The sequence below is a fragment of the Neofelis nebulosa genome, chromosome 8 (genome assembly GCF_028018385.1).
Source record: "Neofelis nebulosa isolate mNeoNeb1 chromosome 8, mNeoNeb1.pri, whole genome shotgun sequence".
NCBI lineage: Eukaryota > Metazoa > Chordata > Mammalia > Carnivora > Felidae > Neofelis > Neofelis nebulosa.
Window position 1 is genome coordinate 99852375 of NC_080789.1, and position 24281 is coordinate 99876655.

At 37.1% G+C, this 24281-nt stretch overlaps 1 protein-coding gene across 6 annotated transcripts in view; it reads right to left on the reverse strand.

Moving 5' to 3' along the window:
• Positions 1-6577: 6577 nt before the first annotated feature.
• RIMKLB (ribosomal modification protein rimK like family member B) overlaps positions 6578-24281 on the reverse strand; it is a 71960-nt gene continuing 54256 nt past the window's right edge. For 4 of the 6 annotated variants that reach the window (XM_058743772.1, XM_058743768.1, XM_058743770.1 and 1 more), the window contains exons 4-10: positions 23738-23824; positions 22462-22665; positions 14574-18441; positions 13856-14068; positions 11602-11679; positions 10994-11157; positions 6578-6761 (exon numbers count right to left, since the gene is read on the reverse strand). In XM_058743772.1, coding sequence (XP_058599755.1) covers positions 17978-18441; positions 22462-22665; positions 23738-23824 — 755 coding nt within the window. In that variant the 3' untranslated portion in view covers positions 6578-6761; positions 10994-11157; positions 11602-11679; positions 13856-14068; positions 14574-17977. Of the gene's footprint in view, positions 6762-10993; positions 11158-11601; positions 11680-13855; positions 14069-14557; positions 18442-22461; positions 22666-23737; positions 23825-24281 lie in introns of all 6 variants that reach the window. The other 2 variants (XM_058743769.1, XM_058743773.1) reach the window with 2 other exon arrangements.

The window sequence follows — 24281 nt, forward strand, 5'->3', positions numbered from 1 at the left end:
CTCTATCTATGCCCATCCCCTCTCTCTCTCTCTCTCTCTCTCTCAAAATAAATAAACTTAAAAGAAATTCTGGAAGGATATGAAAGAAAATGTTAACAGTGATTCTCTCTAGGGAGTAAGGTCAGGAGGTGGGGGAGGGGTACTGGTGGGTCTTTCTTTCCAGTTGTTCTCTCCTTGAGACCCATTTGTCTACCATGAGCACTGTGACAGCCACAGAGGTTTGCCAATCAGGCCTCTCCCAAAACTTGTGGCGAAATGTAGTTGGCTGGCTAGTCTCCAGCTGCTCCTCTGTTGGGTCCACCTCAGTATTTACACCAAGGCCACTGTCTTCCTGGCTTACTCTTAGCCGGTGCCTACATACAGCAGAGGTATTAGATCTCAGGTACATCATATACAGCCACTGATCTGGCAATTCAAAAATCTTTTTCCTGGAGCGCCTGGGTGGCTCAGTCAGCTAAACGTCTGACTACAGCTCAGGTCACGATCTTGTGGTTGGCAAGTTTGAGCCCCACATAAGGCTGTGGGCCATGGAGCCTGCTTCAGATTCTCTGTCTCCCTCTCTCTCTGCCCCTCCCCTGCTCTCTCTCTCTCTCTCAGAAAATGAATAACACGTTAAAAAATAAAAATTTTTTTTTTTCTATCTCTATCAGATGAGGACCAGAAATTGTTTGCATCCACACGGAATGGAAAATATTCACTTAGTTCTGCTCCAGGGGTAGGTTAACCACTGTACCTTTGATGACATAATCTAAATTATAGGTCATATGGACATTCCATAGAATAGCACATCAATGACAACATGCTGATTGGACAAGATAAGCAAAAGTTAGCTTACCATACAGAAGGCCTTGTGTAGATACGTTTCAGAGAGTGAGAGATAAACTCTATAAAGATTTGAGGGTCTGCCATTCTTATAGTTTTTAGGAGACCGGGGTAAAGGGCATGATGAACATCCCCTACAAAGTGAAAGCCTGCTACATTTGCATCATTTGCTACAAGGAAGCAAGCACAATACCCGGTGGATCTCTCCAGATTCTGGAGGCAATACATTCCACCTAGAAACACTATTCCAGTCCATCTACTGGATGATATAAAAGGCTAACAGGCTTGAATAGGGCCTGTATCAGGAAGGGGATCTGTAGAAGATTCAGGCCGTGATACAAGTAACCCTGCAACTTGGACCATATGATATGCCAAATCTATGGTATTATAGGTGTATTGGTCGAAAAAGACACAATAGAGCTTTTATGTAACAAACTCATAAAACTGTACAGGAGCTGCTCCCGAAATGTATATAGAGAAGATTTGTACTGGCATAACAGGTAGAATGAATGTGGTTGCCATAGCAGTGTGCCACTCAGATCTCTTCAAGAAAACCTGATGCAAAGCTGGATGGGGCACCTGGGTGGCTAAGTTGGTTCGGCATCCGACTTCAGCTCAGGTCATGATCTCTTGGTCTGTGAGTTCCAGCCCTGCGTCAGGCTCTGTGCTGACAGCTCAGAGCCAGGAGCCTGCTTCAGATTCTATCTCCCTCTCTCTGTCCCTCCCCCACTCAGGCTCTGTCTTTCTCTCTCTCTCAAAAATAAACATTAAAAAGAAATTAAAAAAAAAAAAAAGAACAAAGCTGGAGACATCACACTTCCTGATTTCAAACTATAGTATATTGCTAAGCTATAGTAATCACAACAGTACGATATTGGCATAAAATCAGACACATATATCAATGGAACAGAATACAGAGCCCAGAAAAACGCACACATATATGGTCAATATGGTAAATTAATTTAAAACGGAGCCAACAATATATAATGGGAAAAGGATATTCTAAGAAATGGTGGCAAACTGGACAACCATGTGCAAAAAGAATGAAACTGAACCCTTACCTTAAACCATATACAAGAATTAACTCAAAATCAATGAAAGAAAAAAAAAAAATGAGACACTTGAACATAGAGTTGAAACCATAAAACACCTAGGAGAAAACAGAGGGTAAGGCCCTTGACAATGGTCTTGGCAATAATTTTTTTTTATTTCACACCAAAAGTAAAGGCAACAAAACCAAAGAGACTACATCAAACTAAAAAGCATCTATACAGTAAAGGAAACCAACAACAAAATGAAGACGCAGCCTATGGAATGATAGAAAATATTTGCAAGTTATGTATCTGACAAGGAGTTAATATAAAAAATACATAAAGAACTCATATAACTCAATAGCAAAGACAAAAACAACACAACCCAATTCAAAAATGGACAGAGGAACTGAATATAAATTTTTCCAAACACAAGACAACAAATGGCCAACAGGCACATGAAAAAGTGCAACACCACTATTCATCAGAGAAATGCAAATTAAAACCACAAGGAGCTATCACTTCACACCTATTAGAATGGCCAATATCAAAGACAGAAACGCAGGCAAGGATGTGGAGAAAAGGAAAACCTTGTGCCCTGCTGGTGGGAATGTAAATTGGTACAGCCACTATGAAAAACATTATGGAGGGCCCTCAAAAAATTAAAAATAGAACTGCCATGTGATCCAGCATGTGCAACCCCATGTTCACTGCAGCTTTACAATAGTTCACTGCAGCTTTACAAGGTATGGAAACAAAGTGTCCATCAATGAATGAATGGGTAAAAATAATGTGGTATATAGATGCAATGGAATGTTATTCATCCATAAAAAAAGAAACCTTGCCATCTGTCTCAACATGGATGGATGTTGGGAGCATTATGCTAAGCGAAATAAAGTCTGAGAGGAAAAGATATATACTGTAATGATCTCACTTATATGTGTAATCTAAAAAACAAAAAAATTCAGGAAAAAAGATGAGATTTGATGTTGGTCAGAGGGAGGTTTGCATTGGGGGAGGGGGAGGATGGGTGAAGATAGTCAAAAGGTACAAACCTCCAGTTATAAGATAAAGGAGTTTGGGGGATGTAATGCGCAGCATGTTGACAGTTAACATTGCTGTAAATTTCCGAGAGTAGATCTTTAAAAACCTCATCATAGGGGTGCCTGGGTGGCTCAGTCCAACTTCAGCTCAGGTCATGAACTCATGGTTTGTGGGTTTAAGCCCCTTGTTGGGCTGTGCGGACAGCTCAGAGCCTGGAGCCTGCTTCAGTTTGTGTTTCCTTCTCTCTCTGCCCCTCCCCCACTCATGCTTTGTCTCTCAAAAACGAGTAAACATTAAAAAATTAAAAAAGAAAACCTCATCATAAAAAAAAATAACTGTGGTGACAGATGTTAATCAAACTTACTGTAATAATTCTACAGTATATGTACGTAAAAAATCATTGTTATACACCTTAAACTAATACGATGTTACTGGCCAATTATATCTCAGTAAAGCTGGAAAAAAACTTGTTACAAGCAACCTCCAGCGGCAACTCCTGATCCGCCCCAGCATTCATATGGAGGCCATGGTTTCTCCTCAGGCTGCTCCCGGCTCAATGCAGAACTACCCTAATGGCTAATCTGCTCTAACATTCCTCCATCAGGCTGGCAGAGATTTTTCTCAGAGAAAATCTGTTGCTTTGTCTTTTTTTAGAAGAATGTGTGGGTTTTTTTTTTTTTTTTTTAGTTTATTCATTTTGAGAGAGAGAATCCCAAGCAGTCTCCACGCTGTCAGTGCAGAGCCTGACGTGGGGCTCAAACCCACAAACCATGAGATCACAACCGAAGCCAAAATCAAGAGTTGGACACTTAGCCCACTGAGCCATGTAGGCACCCCCTGATGCTCTTTCTACTCCACTTTCTTCTGTCACAGGCATCAGGCTCACATCACAGTCTAAAGGCTTTTCCTGTCTACTGTTCCCTCTCTCTTGCACGCTTCACTAGCATCTTCTTCAAAACACCCTAGCACATCTAACTCCATCTTGGTGTCTGCCTGCTGGAGGATGCAAAGTGACACTAGCATGGATGCTTTAACTTTTAAAATTACGATAATCAGGAAGTTAAAAAAAAAAGTGGGGAAGATCATCCAAAACCATCTGCATCTCTTGACTCTACACAACTTTCAGGAACACAGATCTCAACGGCCTAATCCGTGTTGTCTCTCAAATTTATACTACACAAATTTTAGATGTCATGAAATATCAATAGCTGAATACTCTTGTGGCCCCTTGTAAAACCTGCTTCATGAAGCCCTGACTTTTAAAGGTTGTTTTTTTTTTTTTTTTCCCCTGAGTAATTAGCAGCTGAGTACAGGGGAACTAAAAACAAATTAAACTAAACAACCCATCAAGGTCATCCATTTGAACTTTATTTACTGAACCTTCAAGTATTAAGATACTTGAAGGACTCCGTGCTAAAGCACATTTTGGTCACATAAATCCCATCTTTCTGTTCAGATATTTCTACTTAAGCTAACTTTCATGGTGATATCAACTCTTCCTTGACTACCAAAGCATCATTTTTGGTTCACTACACAGAATTTCAATACACCAGTTTTCCTACCACAGCAAATAACTTTACCTTTAACAAAGCCTCCAGTTTAGAGAATTGTATTTCATTGATTACTTACTGCCTAAGGTACATTCAATCCACCCATTCCTCTAGAGTAGGTGTCAGCCTGTTTTGTATCACCTATGAGCTAACATGTTTTTAAAGAGTTAAGAAAATATTTTTTAAAAAGCAACAGAGACCATATGCAGGTGGTAAAGCCTAATATTTACTCTTCGTCCTTTCACAGAACACAGAGTTTAGATATGTTTCTGATGTTTTTTTTTAATGTTTTATTTTTGAGAGAGGAAGAGAGAGAGAAAGAGAGAGAGAGACAATCTGAAGCAGGCTCCAGGCTCTAAGCTGTCGGCACAGAGCCCGACGCAGGGCTCGAACCAACGAACTGGGAGACCATGACCTGAGCTGAAGTCACAGGCTTAACCAACTGAACCACCCAGGTGCCCCCTGAGCTGTTTTCTTAAAGGCACCAGTGCTGACAAGATTTAGGGCAGTGGTTCTCAAACATTGGTGCGAGTAAGTCACTTGAGTTTGCCAAAAAGCAGATTTTTGGTCTAGGGCCCTAGAATCTATATTCTAAATAAGTAATTCAAGTGATTATGATCTAGGTGGTTGTAGGTCATTTTGAGGAAATTAAAATTTTTATCATTGAATCAGCTCCATCAAGATGACTTCTTAACTGTGCTGGCTTTAATGGATTGCATTTTAGTGTCACGATACTGATCTGCATTGTGAGCTATCTCAAAGATCAGAACATAATCCCTCTCCAGTGCAATAAATTTGCTTCTATCTTAAGGTTACTATGAATCTTCAAATTACCGTATTCTGCTCTTCTGCCAATTGTTCCACTTCCAAGCAAATGTATAGGACCTCATAGTATGCATTTGCATGATTTTAATCCCTGTTTCACCCAATTTTTGCCCTTTATTTTGGCTTTATCTCAATCTTCTCATTTTGTTTTAATATGTCTGTTAAGTCACTTCAAACCATTTCTGGGAGGACAAGTCATACCACCCTAAGTGATTCCTTACAGTGCATCATATGCCTATTCCTCACTTGTTTCATTCTCCTGAGTTAGAAGAAAAAGTATTTTTGTTATGAGCTGATAGGGAAAAAGTGAAGCAAATATGAGATAAAAGGTATCTTATATAAATCAGTCACTGAAGTGTGGAGACAAGGAATAAGCAGGTGCAGATTAGGAAAAATACTACATGTGTGCACAATGTTCCAACCACAAAATCTTGTGAAAGGAGCTTCAATAGGAAAACTGGAAAATGATCAACAAAGAAAACTTTATGGACTCTAATTCTGAGATGAAAAGATTCAGCAGTTCTTGAATAAGATATCCAAAACCAAAATTTATATAATTAAAGGACAATTAGTATTTATTATTCAACTATGTGCTAAGCACTACACATGTATTGTAGCAAAGCTATACTTACACATTAATCTAGTAAAGTACAATTGTTTCCGTTTTTTTACAAATACCCCCCTATGGCTTGAAGGGGCTGATTTGTCCAAAGTCCAGGTAAACAGTAAATAATGGGATTAGAATTTGTATCGACACCTGACAACAAAGAATATCCATATGTTTGGTCTGAGGTAGTAGGGCTGCCTCCATATGCACATATATGTATCAGATCTTATATAGTTCAAATATATTAGGTCAGACATGATCTCTAGTCACAAGAAGATTAAAATGTAGTCAGTGATGCTGTGATGAGTGTGTGCCAGAGCCTTGTCAGAGTGAAACAGAAAAAAGGCTGCATTTCTTCAGAGATTAAAAAACAAACAAACACAGAAACAATTATTTAGCATAGACAGATAAAGAGGGATGAAAGGGGCAGAGGTAAATCCACATAATACATATTTATAAGTAAAATGATACATATTTTAATGCCTATGTACCAAGGGGAGTAATCATTTCAAAACATATCATAGAAAGATCAGTATGTCAAAAACAAAGGAGTTTCATCTTGCATACTGAAGAAAAGAATAAAAAGAATGACACATGTGGAGCTAGACTTCAAATCTAGCCATATGGACTGAAGTGAATTCATACAAGATGGAGTGGGCAGAAATGACTGCCAAAAGAACAAATCACACCCCATACTATTTCATTCCCAGTTCTGGTGTTTTTATTTTAGAAAACACATTGAATCAAACAGGTTAGAGCTACTGCTTCCTTGTTCTGTGTATTTCTATCCTCCATTTCAAAAACCATACAGTCAAATCTATCTTCGTCCATTCTGTGAATGAAGTGATAAGCAAAAAGGATCACTGGTTACTTCAAAAGAACCTAGAGGGGGAAAAACACATATAGCTCACTTAAACCACAGATTTAAACAGTCTTTATAATTAATATGAGAAAAAGAAAATATTGAAAATTAACTAATGTGACAAAATATTAAAAACTGTCTAGATTACAAAAAACAAAAACAAAAAACAAAAAACAAACGCACAACTAGCTTTTTTGTGATTACCACACTTTACCTTTGTGATCTCAGTTGAAAAAGATATATACTAAGGTATAGTCTGTTATTCTGACATATAAAGATGTATCAGCAATATTATCCCTTAACAATCCTATAGTATAGACAACTGGGGTTTACTGTAGCCAGGAAAATTTTACCAAGAAGAAAACCTTGAGATAAGAATAATCTTTGCACAAGATCACACAAAATAAAACAAAATTATTATACCAAAATGCCTGAACAAAATTAAATTTAAATGTTATATTCTTACTCTATTACCCTAGGTTACTTTTTTTTTTTAAATAAAAAAATTTTTTTAAATAAAAATTTTTATTTTAAGTAGGCTCCACACCCAGCATAATGCTTGAACTCAGGACCCTGAGATCAAGAGTCATAGGCTCTACTGACTGAGCCAGCCAAGAGCCCCTAGGTTACATTTTCAACAAATTAGACAATGAACAATAGATTTTGATTCTAATTAAAATTCAAGTTGGCCATCTCTATAGGAACCAGAATTCAAGATGAAGACAAAAACTGTTTGAAAAGACATACAAATTCTAGCCCTATTAATTGAGGTGGTGTATTCTTGTGTTCCATATAAGTATACATAATGTCATTCAGCATTAGAATAAATGATCTTTTTTAATAGAAGGTGACTTCTTTTTACACTGTTTCTTTAAAAAAAAGGAACAAAAGGATGCCACATATTTGGGGCGCCTGGGTGGCTCAGACGGTTAAGCGTCTGACTGTGGCTCAGGTCATGATCTAGCAGTTCATGAGTTCGAGCATTACATTAGGCTCTATGCTGACAGCTCAGAGCCTGGAGCCTGCTTCGGATTCTGTGTCTCCATCTGTCTCTGCCCCTCCCCCACTCACGTTCTGTCTCTTTCTCTCCCCAAAATAAATAAAACATTAAAAAAAAATTTTTTTTAAGTTGCCATATATTTATTTTAGTCAATGGTATCGGTTATTGTAGCTTCATGTTACCATTCATCCATGGATACACAATCATCCCGTTTAACCATCCACTTGCCCCATTGCTAGTCTAATAATCTGCTAGAAAATAAGGAATTTCAGAACAATATAAAGTTTTCGTTGTAGACGGATTCATTTTCCAGAATAGGAATCCAAGGCAGGCAAGAAGACAGGTAGAAGATTAATGTTATACTAGGTCTAAGGAATCCATTCTGTTCTCCCTAAACCAGAAATTGCAAAGAATCTGAAGACCTCTTTGTGTCTTATCTTAATAAGGGACATCATCACCAAACCCTGTAAATGATGTAATCGTTAATTTTACATGTAAGCCATTTAAAATAGCCACCCACAGCTAGCCTTCATATCCTTCACTTGAAGGGACTCCCCACAAGATAACCACAAGCACAAACAGTGATAACTTTCCATTGGTGTATCACAGCTCTCACTGCAGAACATTTCATTTCTTCAGCGACTACAACAGATTTTCAAAGATCATGATAAAATGAGCACTTTATTAGCAGGTAGGAGATTTGGGTCCTTGTTCCGGTTCTATAATCTTGGAAAATTTAATAACTTCTCTGAACCTTAGTTTCCTTACTAGCATATTCAAGATTACAATATATTGCCTCCAAGCTTGCCAGCTTAGAAATTCTAAACTTCTATGGCAGGCCCTTGTATGCTGGTAGTTCAATCTGTTATTACATATATTAATAGGAAGCAGGACTCCATCTATCCATCTATTCATTCATTCTTTCATTTATTTAGGACTCCTTTTCTTTAAATAATAATCTCTCCTCTGGATATCCTGTTTTCACCATCTATAAAATTTGAAAACAGGTATTTGTGCACTACTTTAAGAAAGTTAATTAACACTTCTTTTTTTTTCAACTTTTTTTTTTTTTTAATTTATTTTTGGGACAGAGAGAGACAGAGCATGAACGGGGGAGGGGCAGAGAGAGAGGGAGACACAGAATCGGAAACAGGCTCCAGGCTCCGAGCCATCAGCCCAGAGCCTGACGCAGGGCTCGAACTCACGGACTGCGAGATCGTGACCTGGCTGAAGTCGGACGCTTAACCGACTGCGCCACCCAGGCGCCCCTAATTAACACTTCTAAAATCTTCACATGTATATCTTAGAAAAGATTTAGCTCAATTGCTATTAACTTTTATCTTAAAGGCTAAAATTTTATTTTCTCTCCAGTTATAAAGTACTAAAATTGCATATTTAAAAGTTGCTGAGAGTAGATCTTAAGAGTCCTCATCCCAAGAAAAAAAATTCTGTAATTATGTACAGTGATGCATGTTACCTAGACTTACTGTGATGATCATTTACCAACGTATATAAATATCGAGTCACTGTATTGTACCTGTAACACTAGTATAATGTTACATGCCAATTACATCAATAAATTTTTTATTTTCTCTGGTAAATGTCTACAAAATAATGACTGCTTTGCTCATTTTCTAATTTCATTAGAAACTTTAAAAAATCAGGGTCAACTTGAAGTTAAAAGTCTAGATGAAATTAAGAACCATAGGACTTTTCTTCTGTCCAAGTGCTCATAAAACAGCTTGGTTTCCAGCAACAATAAAGACATTATAGTTAAACATGTAGCTGAGTAAAGAGACCTGCATCTCATTATAAATTTCAATTCTTAACTCTTGGGACTTAAAACCTCAATTTCTTCTATTCAGCCTCACCAACTTCTAAAATAATCACACTGTTGATACTCTGATTAACATGTCTTAAGGCAGTTATTGATGCAAAGAAAATAAAGCTGTTTACCAGAGCAGATACAGACGCAATACAGAGAATGCAAATGAAAAGGGGGAGACACACATACAGAAAAGCAGGTAGGCAGAGATGAAAAATGGCAACAATGGAAAAGTGAAATTCTGAGGGAATGAATGAAAGAAAGGGAGAGGCATACAGGGAGACAAAGGCGAGGAAGAGTTACAAAGACAGGGAGGCAGAAGCACGACTAAAGAAATGGAAGAAAGTAAGAGCAGAGACAGTAAGGCCAGAAAGAAAAGTGAACAGAATGGAACTGATGGGCAGACACAGTAACAAGGAAATGGGACTAGACAGGGGATGGCTAGTTGAAGAAAAGATCATTTTTACCCCCTAAGTTTTTCAAATTACATTTTTTTAAAATTTTTTTTATTTTTTAGAGACAGAGTATGAACAGGAGAGGGGAAGGGGGGAGAGGGAGGGAGGGAGAGAGGGGGGGAATCTGAAGCAGGCTCTAGGCTCTGAGCTGTCAGCACAGATCCTGACATGGGGCTCGAACTCACGGACCTTGAGATCATGACCTGAGCTAAAGTTGGACGCCTAACCGACTGAGCCACCCAGGTGCCCCACCAAATTACATATTTTTATTGCTATCCCCCCAATGTGCCACTAAAAAGAGGACAGACTTTTTTTTCTATAAAATGGCTAACAATGTGTATTTCACTTATCTTACAGATTTTCTAAAAATCTGACTCACTGTGAGATGCGTAATTTTTGCCATCTTTAAGGTTCACATAGTGGATGTGTTGATAATTTGATGAGAGAGAATTTTACAATGTATATACCTATCAAATTATCACATTGTATGCTTTAAAAACACAATTTTGTCAATTATACCTCAATAAAGCTGGGGAAAAGGTCATATATATCAATATACTGGGGAGAGACCCCTAATTTTACACACTGCTATTTTTTTAATGTTTATTTATTTTTGAGAGAGAGAGAGAGTGCATGAGCAAGCATGTGAGCAGGGGAGGTCAGAGAGAGAGGAGAGAGGACCAATCTCAAGCAGGCTCTGGGCTGTCAGTGAGGAGGCCAGCGTGGTGATCAATCTCACAAATGGTGAGATCGTGACCTGAGCTGAAGTCAAGAGTCACTCAACCGACTGAACCACCCAGGTGCCCTAATTCTTTTTCCCCCCGAAGTAAAAAGTGATAGGACCCTAGTTAGGCCAAATTTATCCTAAGGCAAAGGCCTACAGGGCCATTTATGATTACATACTACAATGGCATATAACACCACTATCCCACTATCAGACTAAAAACACATTCTTAGTTGAAAATAACTTACCATTCAGAATGAAAATCCAAAAATTTTTGTCCTGTTTCCATTATTTGCCCCCTTTGCTTCAATTGATATGTTATGCTCTATCTCTTGTCCTATGGAGATTCTTTCAGTAGCCATCAATCTGAAGAATTCCTTCTTCTGCTGCCACCTACCAGTTTATTTCTCTGCTGCAGCAGAAGGGTATATAGAAAAAGTTCTTGCTTACTATTCAGATTAAACTGAAAACTTCCTTTAACATTTCATATTTTCACATGTGCACAAGCTTCCTCACTGTTCCCCCAATTCCTCCCCACCAAAGTCAAAACAACAAAAGTCCCAATCACAGAAAATCAAACAAGTATGATCAATATTCATGCTAAGCTGGGAATTTTTTTTAAGTGGAAAGATTTAGATGCTCGGCAGCTGCCATCTCAAGAGCCATTTCTTTTGTTACACTTAACTTCTTCACCTATCTCTACAATCTTATAAGTGTGCAACTTAAAATTTTAACTAGGTAGTTTACAACTCCTACAAATTTTAAGTTCAGAAACTTTCAGAAGAACTGTGGAAGATGCAGCAATAAAGGCGTTTTTTAAAGTAATTCTAGAAACTAAAGGTGTTGGGTGCTTTACCTGCATGAGTTTTCAATGTTCTGGACTGCTTATTGCCCAATGGCTCTGAATACATTAAAACACGAACACATACGCCACCTACATTTAAAATAGGGTAGCATTTGTATGCCCATATAAGCACTGGGTATATCTTTTGCAAAAGAGTAATAAATTCATTAAGTCCTTTTAAAAGGACTAATCACAAATGCACATTTCCTCAAACTGTATACATACACAAAAAAATTAGGCCAAAAAAGGGAGACAGAGTGACAAATGTAACAGCAGTTGTAGAACTGGAAACTAACACAACATAAATGCTTTCTGTTTGTTAAATTCCTGAATATCATTTCTATTCCCATTCTTTTTGTCACTGAGGGTCTAGGTTAAAATTTTATTCTGCATTAGCTACTAAAGAACAGTATCCAATAATGAACAGTAATAACAGTAATTAATGGCTTGTTTTTGTTCCACCCTCCCACTACCTTTACCCCAAAATACAGTTTTGCCAACATAAAAAATAAAACAAACAGACATAAGCACCAAAGGCTAGTCAACAGTGGCACTGCAGCAACATTGTTTCTACTTTCTCATTCCTTCCCCCGATCTCAAACCCCACCCTTTGACCTCTGTATATGGGATGAGCCTGAGCAGGAGAGTTGGTGATGTCAGGACTGCGCCGTTCCCACGGATGCTCCTAGAGGCCTGCTGTGCTTCTGGGAACTGGGGCACAGTGATGTCTGTCTGACTGAAACCTAAAACAACAACAATTCACCCCACCCCTCATGTTCCCAAACCCCACAACAGCAGCCAGGTATATACGCTATATAAGGCCCAGCTAGTAAGTTTGTATATAGTGAAATCTGAAAGCAAGATCATTCTTAACAAGTCAGTGATCTTCATGGGGATAACAGAATGGAGACTTAAATTCTCCACGTCCCATGCAATCACACAGTCCACACATTCTAATGCTGGCCATTCTTACAGCAAGAGAACAAAGTTCTCTGGTACAAGCCTTTTTAAGTATATATCACAAATTCCTGCAGGAGGCAGCTGGGATTCCATTGTTAGTAAATTTCAGTTCAACAGATAAATACTTTTCTCTTAAGATGTTTAGGGGAGAGACTGGTCCTATCTGATTATGGGTGAACTGAAGCACAAAACAGGTTAATGATTTATTTTATGCCTTCAGCTGTAGAATGCATTACAAGCCAGGATTTTCCTATTAGCTAACTAGTGAACTTAAAGCCTTGTCGGATATACGTCTAAAGCCACAGAATAAAATTACGCAGAAGTATATCTTGAAAAGTTCCTGACCGCTGTCTAGGAGAAAGAGGATTTTTCTCCCCAATGATAATAACTCATATTAGAACTAAAAATTTAGGAAAGACAGGAGAAAGGAGGAAAGGGTAGGTGGACTGGGGTAGACAGAGAAGAAGCTACTACATAAGCTAATGGGAAGGCTATTAAAATGGATAACTCCTATTCCTGCCACTAAGTTTGTTTTATAGCCTTGGTTAATGTGCTTAATGATTTGTGCTTCAGAAATGCCCTCCAATCTTTGCAAATCTGTAATTTTTTACTGTTTAAACCATTATGATAACCTCAAGCTGCTCACATCTATCTTCTTTGTTAGAACTAGCATCTTAGAAATGCTAAAATGATTAGTTCTGAGATCACACTGTTCCTTAAATAACTGAAATGCTTTCTATTATCTTTGTCTTGTCATTCCTTTTCACTTTTATAATGATGTCACAGAAAGAGAAGCACTAAGACCAACTCAAGACTATGATGAGTTTTTACCATATATATATAACCTAGAACCTAATTTTACCTTTTCAAAACTCTAGTTTTCCATACCTGGCAACTCCTAATTGATGTCTTTATACTGTGAGCTCACTGTATTCGGAACACCAACCCCTGAAAAAGCTTAAGCCAGAGTAGCACAATGGAAGAAACAAACAAACCCAAAACAAAAACAAAGCCAAAAAAGTCACACTCTGAAATACTTAATTATAGACATATATGCAAGGAATGGAGTTATCTAAATGGCTAAAGTAAATCCCCAAAGTCCTGAGTTCATCCCAACCAACTCAAACTTTACCCCCAAAAGTTCTTCTTTAATCAAATTATCTGTTAGATATGCGTTTTGTTTCTTTTTTTTTTAACAAGAGTTTTTACAAACCCACAGTTGCCGTTAAAGTACATAAAGAAAGAAAATTTTTTAAAAAGAAAGTAAGGTTAGCCTTGCGATGGAAAGAAAGGAGAGTCAAATTACCTGCAAGCAGGCTGGGGCTGTGCCTGAATCCAAACCGCTGCATTTACCATTCATTATACAGCTGCATTATTGGGGGAAGGGGAGTTTAGAAGGGCACTGACCCCGAAAGTTCTCAATACTTCTCACTCATCATCAGGAAGGGGGAAGAAGGAAAGTTTTTTCTCTGGGTATTTTTTTGTTTGTTTGTTTTTGTTTTTTTGGCTCCTGAAAAGGCTGGCAAAGAACAGTAACAGTGCAAGCAGTTAGAATATTTCTTTAAAAACAATTTTTAAAAATGCAAAACATTAAGGAATTTAAAACACCAAACTTTCGTTAATATAGAAAGAATTTTCACTAGAGTTAGGCAGCCACCCCAAAACAGCATGGCAAAAGGGCACTGATAAAGGAAATAAAATACCACACAAAAATCCAAAACAAAACTAAAAACATTTCAAATTAAACCTGGAAGACTAGAAGATTCCAACAGCAGATTTCTGTCCACTACTGAAACATTCCAAAATCCAAGCTTCAAAGGCGCCTAAATGTATCTTAAATGAAACTTTTTGTTTTTTTTTTTAAGAAAAAAAAAGAAAGAAAGCAGTGAACCTGGTTATAAATCCTGCAATATATTACATTTTAAGATATCCTAATACAACAAAAACAAATTTTAAATGAAATTAAACAAACAAACAAACAAATAAAAACAGTAGCAGCAGAGGTTACCTGTCTGAGCACCTACATTTTCTTAGGAGGGGATCGTGTCTCACCAGCCATATAGCCCATAAACCTTCTCAAAAAGAGTGAGCCAGGAGAAAAATGTAACACAAGATTTGATTTCACAACGTCTCTAAGCTCCCCAGACCCCAAACTGGGGATTCACTGAATGAAGAGATTTTGTTTTTCCATCGTTTTCTTCTTGAGAAAAAGAAGAGATGATTTTGAAAGTCAATTACTTCTTTCAATGCCTTCGATACCTTCTCAAAAGTCTGATAAAGTGCTTGATGAAAGCAAGTCTCTTGATGGATTTTTCTAATGTTCCAGCATATTTTCTTATTGATAGCATATACAGAAAGATTTCAAAGTTCAGTGGAGTAAAAGCCAGCAGAAATGACCAATCAATTATTAGGCACCAAAAAAAGAAAAAAAACTATTAAAAATTTTAAATGGAATCGTTCATATTTGTGTATGTGTGTGTATGTGTGTGCATAGTCCAGTTTTCATCACAGGTAACATAAAAACAATATCAGAATTACTTTTAAAATACAATTAAGAATTACAATTTTAACAATACACAATTTTACAATAATTCAGATTTGGGCATGATAAGACTTATACATATTTGATAAATATACATTTTTACCTCTCATAATAGCAATGATAATACAAAAGTTGTTAAACAATAAGAAAATATATTTAACTTTCACTTCAATATCTGGGATGTTTCATTTGGGTTCTTCCAGAATGATCTGTTCATATTCTTTACCTTAATTTTTGAGTGAGTTCAAGAAGATACCCATGTTTTAAAGTCTAAGACGACCATTCCTACCCTTTTCCTTTTAATATGTGAGTGTATGATCCAGAAATAGGTTGGTAAAGCTATGTTTTAATATACTGTGAATGCACAAAAGATCAATCAGTAGTGAATAAAACTAAAGGTGAAACAATCTCAGATAATTCTTATGATATAGTTGGTTAGTTTGGTAAAAAAAAATTTAAAGTCTATCTACATTTTTCCTAGTGCCTTATCCAACCCAACATAAACCCTGAGTTTTTCATCAAATAGAGAGGGTGTTCTATTTATGTTATAAAATTCATAAATCTATATACATGTTATATGTAACTATTTAATGTGTCATAATTTATGTGACAACCAGATGGTCTCTACACAAACATATGAATAATGACTTAATTAAGCAGTTCTTTCTCCCTCATTTATCTCTCTATCCCAAATATTATGCATCCTCCTATGGTCATTCAGTGAAAGAAGTACCATGTATTTCTTTTTGTTAATGAGACAGAGGTACTTATATATGTATGTAAGGCCCACAATAACTCTACGCAAGTCAAATTCTTTTATAGGAGATTAGAATATCCTAAAATAAATTAGAAAATCCTCTTATTATCTTTTTCTGAGGTGAAATGAGACACTGCACAGATTAGAGGTACTATTCTATTTGTCAACAATCAACCTTTCACTCAATTTTAATATTATTTAATTCTATGGAAAAAAACAACTTTTATTACATTCCTTTTTAAAACGGGGAAAAACTGTACAAGCATGATCAAACCTCTGTTAGAGCTGGTTAATACTGATCTTTTATTATTGCCTCGAAGTCTCTCTAGTAGTGTCCAAGATATTATGTTTAAGGTCCATCTGAAGGAAAAAAAGCACTGGAGAGGCAAGAAAGGACTCGGGTAAAAGCTTCAGAGGATTGTAGTGAGATGGAACTTGCTGTTTAAAAAAATTACGTTGAGCTCTGGAGCATCTCCATTTCTTAACACACCTTCCAAACCCATTATTCAAATAGATTTACCCCTGTTTCAAAGGCTCGTATTATATGCCATTTTGGGGATCTTATAAATTCAGAAATTAAAGGAATATAAAGAATGGACAGTATTGAAGGCTTCAGAGTTGGGCTATAAGAGACTTAATACTGCTAAGTAAGTCCCCAAACAAAAATGTCCAGTCCACCCCACCCTCAAACCTACATGTAATAGGAGAAAATGCACAGCCAGAAGCATAGAAAAGCATGTAGCCTTGAATAAATCATACACTGAACAGTCTAGAACCAAAGAAAAAACCAAACAACATACATATACATAAAAAGGCCTAAGAAGCATCTATTCTCTTTATGTCTTTAGTGAGTACCTCTACCCCAGTGGAGTATAGTTATTAAAACAACTTATCTGTTTTTTAAAGTAAAAACTGTTTCCCCATCATGCTCCATTTTCTAGAATCTATCTTTTTTGATTGTTTGGTGAAACAAAAAGCAAAACACATACACATGCATGCGTGCACACACACACATATATACTCCCTCCTAAAATGTGAAAAATGCAAATATATAATGCTGGTATTATAAATCACTTCAACTTTATACTAAAGAACTTATAGACCCTTGATTTGCCCCCCAAAAATATTTTTCCTTGTCCTTATACTTTAAATGCCCAACCACCAAAAGAAAAAAAGGAAAAAATAAAAGGCTTTAAATGCACATGTTTCAAGTCAGTGTCTTGTTAACAAAAAAGGTAGCACTTTCTTCACTTTGGCCATTGTTAAAGATGCAGGCATAGATCAGGGAATGTTAGACTAGCATGTATTAAAAAAAACTGCAACATTAACAGAGCATATATCTTTCAAAAAAGATTAAAACACTAACAAATACAAGTCAATGCACATATTTTAAACTAGTGTAATTTTATCTACATTGGAGTAAATGTCACCTTGTGTACCAGACATTGCAATACTGTTCATTTCCCTTTTATCATGCAAAAATGCCAATTTTGTCATTAGAAAAAACCTTTATTGGGTTATATTAATACTGCCCTCCCACCCAAATGAAGGGAAAAACCGAAGCACAAAAATTATAAATCCCAGCAAAATAGCTCTTCAAGATTTCATAAACTACGGACATAAAGTTGCTAGTTAATATGGTAAAGGCAGAATTTTCAGACTTGTATAAAAAAATTCCTATAATTTAGGTAGATTATTTTCCTCGCTCATCACAAATCTTTGCAACACAATGTGAAGTTATCCTATTCTCAATTTTGTAGCAACTATACAAAAGCAAAAGCAAGGGACCATGAAAAAAAACTGTGTGTTCTTGATGGTCTGAGAGCATACACACTTTTGAGTGATTTAAAAGGTTAACTATAAGAGCCTGATGTGTTTCTGTAGCTCACCTCTTCTGCCTATCTGCACTATCCGTAAACAAGTCAGTAACATCTTAATAGCAGAGGTCTATCTCTCTCCCGTCTTCTCTAACTAATCCTACTCAATTTTCTCATCTTCCTGAGTACCTTCCATGAACAGCATTGCAAGTTGGTTTAAAAAAAAAAAAGGAAAGAAAGAAAGGGGAAAAAAAGAAGAAAAAGAAAGTGAGTTTTACAAGGGTTTTGTTGGTTAATTATTTACCGGTGGAGTCACTCCACCAGGAGTTTGATTTCATTGGCTAGCAGCTGGTTCATGTTGAATAGGCCCCCTGGGAGCTTGGTGAGTAGCTCTCGCTCCGTGCTTTCAGGGTCGCTGTCAACAGAGCTGGAACTTGCGCTCATGTTGTCGACAGCAGTGCTGGCTGGGGGACCCAGCTCCGGCTCACTAGTCTCACTGGCCGTGGACACCACGGAGAGCAGGGACATACGCCGGGTGAGCCGGCCAGAGGGCAGGAGGGAGGCGGCATAGTCCGCTATGATACCAGCTACATCTAGATTACAAGCCTTATCAAAGGCGATGAAACCTACATTTGCATTGGCCTCGCAGACACAGAAGGAGCCGTCATCTTTCATCAATAGGTCAATGCCACACACATCCATCCCCAGGATATTAGACACCTGGATAGCTAGCTGCTTCCCTTGTTCACTCAAGGAGCACATCATCCCCACACCACCTGGCAAAAAAAGAAACAAAATAAGTTGCCAAAATGATACATTTTTGGAGTAAAAACACCGTTTTTAGGGTTTTTTTCTAATTTACTTTTGAGAGAGAGACAGAGCATGTGTGGAGGAGAGGCAGAGAGGGAAACACAGAATCAGAAGCAAGCTCCAGGCTCTGAGCTCTCAGCACAGAGCCCAACATGGGGCTTGAGCTCATGAAACTTGAGATCACGACCTGAACTGAAGGTGGATGCTTAACTGACTGAGCCCTCCAGGCACCCCAGAGACAGAGAATCTTAAATAGGCTCCACACTCAGCGCTCAGGGCTCAATCTCACAACACGCTCTTTTAAATCAGTAGTGAAAGCAAAGGTGCCATATGCAATTTTTTTCTGAAGACAGCATTCAGCTTCCACAGAAACCTATCTTACTTGCAATAATATGGATAGAGGTGAAGGTACACCACAGACTTTATATTTTTATGAAGGCAGAGAAGAATAGAAGTAGACAAAACTGTTATCTTCCAAATAGCAGAAAATGTATGTCTGATTTGAACACAGGGACAGAGAAGTTAACCGTTGATGGAATGTAAAACCATGGATGAGCATCCACATTGAGTTTGGGAACAAGGGTGGAAATGGAATTAATGGTACCTTACAAACCACAAAAGTTGGAAAAGAAAAAAGAGGAAGAAGCAATTTAAATAATAAACACAAAATCAAACTGAAGGAATTAAATAAACTGTATGAGCAATAACATTAAAAACGAACTGAAATTTCCCATGGAAAAAGTGGAAACTAGTCAGACTGGAATGAAAGACAAAATTTAATTATAGGCTGTATTAAATGAAAACATTTTTTGAAAACTAAAGGAATGGACAAAGAGATAAGGGACAAAGGCAAAAACAAACTTGACTTCATAGCCTTATGTCTCTTGAATATAGTATATACCGATATACACATTTTTTCCTTTATCAAATACTGACAAATAATCATGTGCTTGTCCCAGGAAACAAACAAAAAAACCTTAACAAATTTAAAAACACTTTTTACAGGCAACATTCTCTGACAATAACCCAAGAAAAACAGAAATTATAAATTAATGATTTAAGTAACCAAAAGATTTATTAAGGACTTAGAAATTGCAACACTGATCCCCTAAATTACAGGGAAATGAAAACATGTATAAAATCACTTCATACCAAAACTTTTATTTTGAATTAGCAAGAAGAAATTACTTATAAAGTAAGAAAGGAAGAAGAGAGATTCAGTAAAGACAGAAAGTTGAATGAATAGAATAGAAAAATAGAAAGGACAGAAAAATCCAAATGTTACTTTGACAAGATTATGAATGATACCAAAGACAAAATTGCAGACAAAGGAGAGATTCAAATAAGCACAAGCAATCATCTAAAGAACCTGGCAAAAAAATCTGAAACCTAAAACAAGTGGAAAATTTCTAAGCAAATGATAAATTACCAACACTGCTTCAAACAGCAGCAAACTTAAACAGGCCAATTATTATTATGGAAGAGATCGGAAAGGTGATAAAAGCGCTACTACTACAAAAAGAACTAGGACCAGATAGGTTCAAAGTGGAGTTTTGTTTAGCTATCCTTTATTCTGATGTTACTTTACCTATAGAGTGCCAGAAGATAAGACTGAAAATTCCCCAATACATCAAATAAAACCAAAATGTTATATAACCTTGATCAAAAATGATCAAGAAGTTTTGTTTTGTTTTAAGTTTCTTCATTTATTTTGGGACAGAGAGTGACAGCAAGTGCATGCAAGCAGGAGAGGAGCATAGAGAAGGGGAGAGAGGGAATCCCAAGCAGGCTCCACACTGTTAGTGCAGTGTGCGACTAGGGGCTCCATCCCATGAACCATGAGATCATAACCTGAGCTGAAATCAAGAGTTAGACGCTTGGGGCCCCAGGGTAGATCAGTCAGTTAAGAGTCCGACTTAGGCTCAGGTCATGATCTTATGCCTCTTGAGTCTGAGCCCTGTGTGGGGCTCTGTGCTGACACCATGGAGCCTGTACCCTGCCTCAGGTTCCGTCTCTCTCTCTTTGCCCCTCCCCCATTCACACTCTTCTCTCTCTCAAAAATAAATAAATTTTTAAAAAAGAGAGAGAGAGACATTTAACGAACTGAGCCACTAAGGTAACCAAAAAAATGATCAAGAAACTTTAAAAAATGGGGGGTGCTTGGCTGGCTCAGTTGGCAGACCATGTGACTCTTGTCCTCGGGGTTGTGAATTCAAGCCTGACATTGGGTGCAGAGATTACTTAAAAATAAATAAATAAATAAATAAAATCTAAATGTTTATTTACTTTTTGAGAGATAGAGTATGAGCAGGTGAGGGGCAGAGAAAGGGAGACACAGAATCCCAAGCAGGCTCCAGGCTTCATGCTGTCAGCACAGAGTCCAACTTAGGGCTCGAACTCTCAAACTGTGAGATTACGACCTGAGCCAAAGTTGCACGCTTAACCGACTGAGCCACCCAGGCGCCTTCCAAAAAATAAAATCTTTACAAAAATCAATCAATCAATAAAATGTTTTACAGTCAACAAAAACTATTCATTACGGAAAAACCAAAACAGCCTTTGAAAAAAATAGCTTGAAAGCTTATTTCCAGGAATAACCATAATTATCTAAGATATATGTATGTAACTTCACTTAACTGAGATATTGTGTAATGGTTTTTTAATTACTTTTTTGAGACAGAGTGTGTGAGTGAACACGAGTGGGGGGCGGGCAGAGAGAGAATCCCAAGTAGGCTCTGCTCTGTCAGCAGAAAAGTCCAACGTGGGGCTCAAACTCATGAACCCTGAGATCATGACCTGGGCCGAAATCAAGTCAGACACTTAAGCCAACTGAACCACTTAGGCACCCCTGAGATCATATTACAGTTAAAAAAACATTAAGAATATGAAGGGACAGAGCTTAACAGTTTTAAAAAATGATTAAATTCATGTCATGTACTTGAAAATCTAGATATCTTCATAGCTTCCATGTAATTTTCCACTTTTGGAAATCAACATATTCAAGAGTGGTTAAGAGGACAGCTCTGGAGCCAAACAGTATATTTGCATCTTGGCGGCACCATGATTAGATCTGTTATCTTGAGCAAGTTACTTACTGTTCTGGGCCCTCCTCATCTGTAAAATGGGAATACTAACAATACCTAGCAATATCTAAAGAAGTTAACAGTCATAAAGCACTGACTACTGTACCAGCACTGAAGAGATGGTAGTTGGCATTGCTGTTAAAACTGAATATAAGAGAATGTTCATATAAAAAAGGCCTCTAAACAATCTGGTTACCAGAGGGGAGAGGATGAAGGGGGATAAAACAGGTGAAGGGGATGAAGAGGTACAACTTCCAGTTACAAAATAAACAAGTCATGAAGATGAAAAGTATAGCAAAAGGAATATAGTCAATAACATTATAATAACATATGGGGACAAAGCACTGGGCTGTACACCTAAATCCCTCGGTTGTACACCTAAAATTAGTATGTCAATCATACTTTAATAATAAATATTTGACCAGTTTGGGTCAAGATTAAAATGTCTGTTGGACAACTACATGGAGATACTACTGAGTAGGCAGTTATTTATATGTACCTGGAGTTCAGGAAGAAAGCCTAAATTACAGATATAAATGTGAAAATCACAACATATACATGGTATTTAAAACCATGAGCCAGATCGGATGACTAAGAAAGTCAAATATAAGAAAGTGAAATAAACATTAAAGAAGAAAAAGCTCAGACTAAACTCTGAGGCACTTCAGCAGTAAGATCTCAAAATTTATGACTCAGACAAATCCAATTTTACTACTAGAAAAACAACTCAAAAGTATACTTACTATATTCAAGGTACGGCTACTGATCATAGTTATGTGTGAAAGGTGAAAGATAATATTTTTCAACTTACTAAGTAAAAAGATCTGTCATTATATATGAACACTCGCTGGACAAGCTGTAATAATATTATATACACTAGAAAGACACATGCATTGTTTTTACCTAGTGAGCAGTTACTTTGCATCCTTCCATCCGTTGAACAACGTAACATGGTGCCAACCACACGGCCTCCCACAACAATGACACGCACATCCCGTCCATGAGACTCTTTAACGTACTTCTGGAACAGGTATGGAGCTTCATGGCGAATAAGATGGCTTAGATCAGCCAAATGGTGCTTATCTCGAGCCAAGAAAACAGCTTTGCCTATGATTGAAAAAGAATAAAAAACACATGTAAGTCATTAAACTGCGAGCAGTTGATATGTATTACCTGCATCTTCTTGGGTCCCAACCTGCTCTTTCAGAATCTATTAATTTTTAACCAAAGTAACAGTTATGGTAGTTATTGAAACAATGCAAAAATGTATTTAAGATAAAGTTAATAATCTCCTACCACTCCCTTAATTCCTACAGTAACCTAGAATTTATTTCAGTAGATGTTGTGAAGTAGAGGTCCAAGGTTTATATTCCTCCATGTGAGCCAATAATGCCAGCCTCGTTTATTAGCAAAACATTTCCTTCTGAGAAAAACCATGTTTTATAGGGATATCTGGGTGGCTCAGTTGGTTAAGTGTCAACTCTTGGTTTCAGCTCAGGTCATGATCTCACAGTTCATGGGTTTGAGCCCCACATCGGGCTCTGTGCTGACAGTGCAGAGCCCTGCTTGGGATTCTCTCTCTCCCTGCCCCTCCCCTGCTCTGTCTCTCTGTCTCTCTGAAAATAAATAAACAAAAAAAAAATTTAAAAGACCATGTCTTATATATTATTACACAATATATACAAAATTTGCATAGGGTAAAAGAGCAGTATGTTACTATATGCCTAGTTTTATTTCCAAGTTCACTAGTCCATTCCACTGCTCTATTTGTCAATTTTTATGTCAAAGGAAGTGGCTATTTAATTTTTTTAATGTTTATTTTTGAGACAGAGACAGAGTGAGAAGAGGGAAGGGGCAGTGAGAGAGAGGGAGAGAGACAGAATCCAAAGTAGGCTCCAGGCTCCGAGATGTCAGCACACAGCCCGATACGGGGCTCAAACTCACAAACTGTGAGATCATGACCTGAGTCAAAGTTGATCACATAACTGAGCCAGCGAGGCGCCCCAAAGAGCTATACGTTTCAACTGATAAGGCTATTGTCTAGTCAATAACCGTGAGGAAATACAAAGAAAATAATAAGAGCATTGATCAGATTAAGAAAAAATCTATTTTGTATAATCACCCTTAATTCTCAAGAGTAATTTCAAAATGATGTGCCATAGTGACAACTCATACACACCTCTATGACCCCGCGTATTCTTCACTACCATTGGAAACTCCAGTACTTCTGCTTCATCGATCATTTTAGCAAAATTCTCATGACCACCTGGTATGAGTAAAAAAGAAATTTAAAAAGAATAGTAACAGAGGTGTTTTGTGGTGTTATCTATGCTAAAGTCAGCAACACAGGAGACAGAAGGTAAGAACCTGATGGCTACATTTTGTTTTTCTTAGAGAAAGTAATAAATAAAAGTTGAAAATACAGTTAAACATCAGTTTGAAACAACTCCTTTTAAAATGGATGAAAGCTATCTTAAATTATAAATATTCTAATATCTAACTTAAGGAAATTATCTTTCAGTTAAAACAAAATTTCCTAGTTCTATACAATTTTTCATATTTTTATCCTTTATTCTTCCACTACACAAATAACAGAACCACCAAGACCTACTTCAGTGTATTTAAATTCCAGTTTTAATCTAAAGATTAAAGAATCTCCATCTAAAGATTAAGAAACAGAAGAATGAGTCTGTTTAGAAGACTCACTCAAGGATGAAAAGATG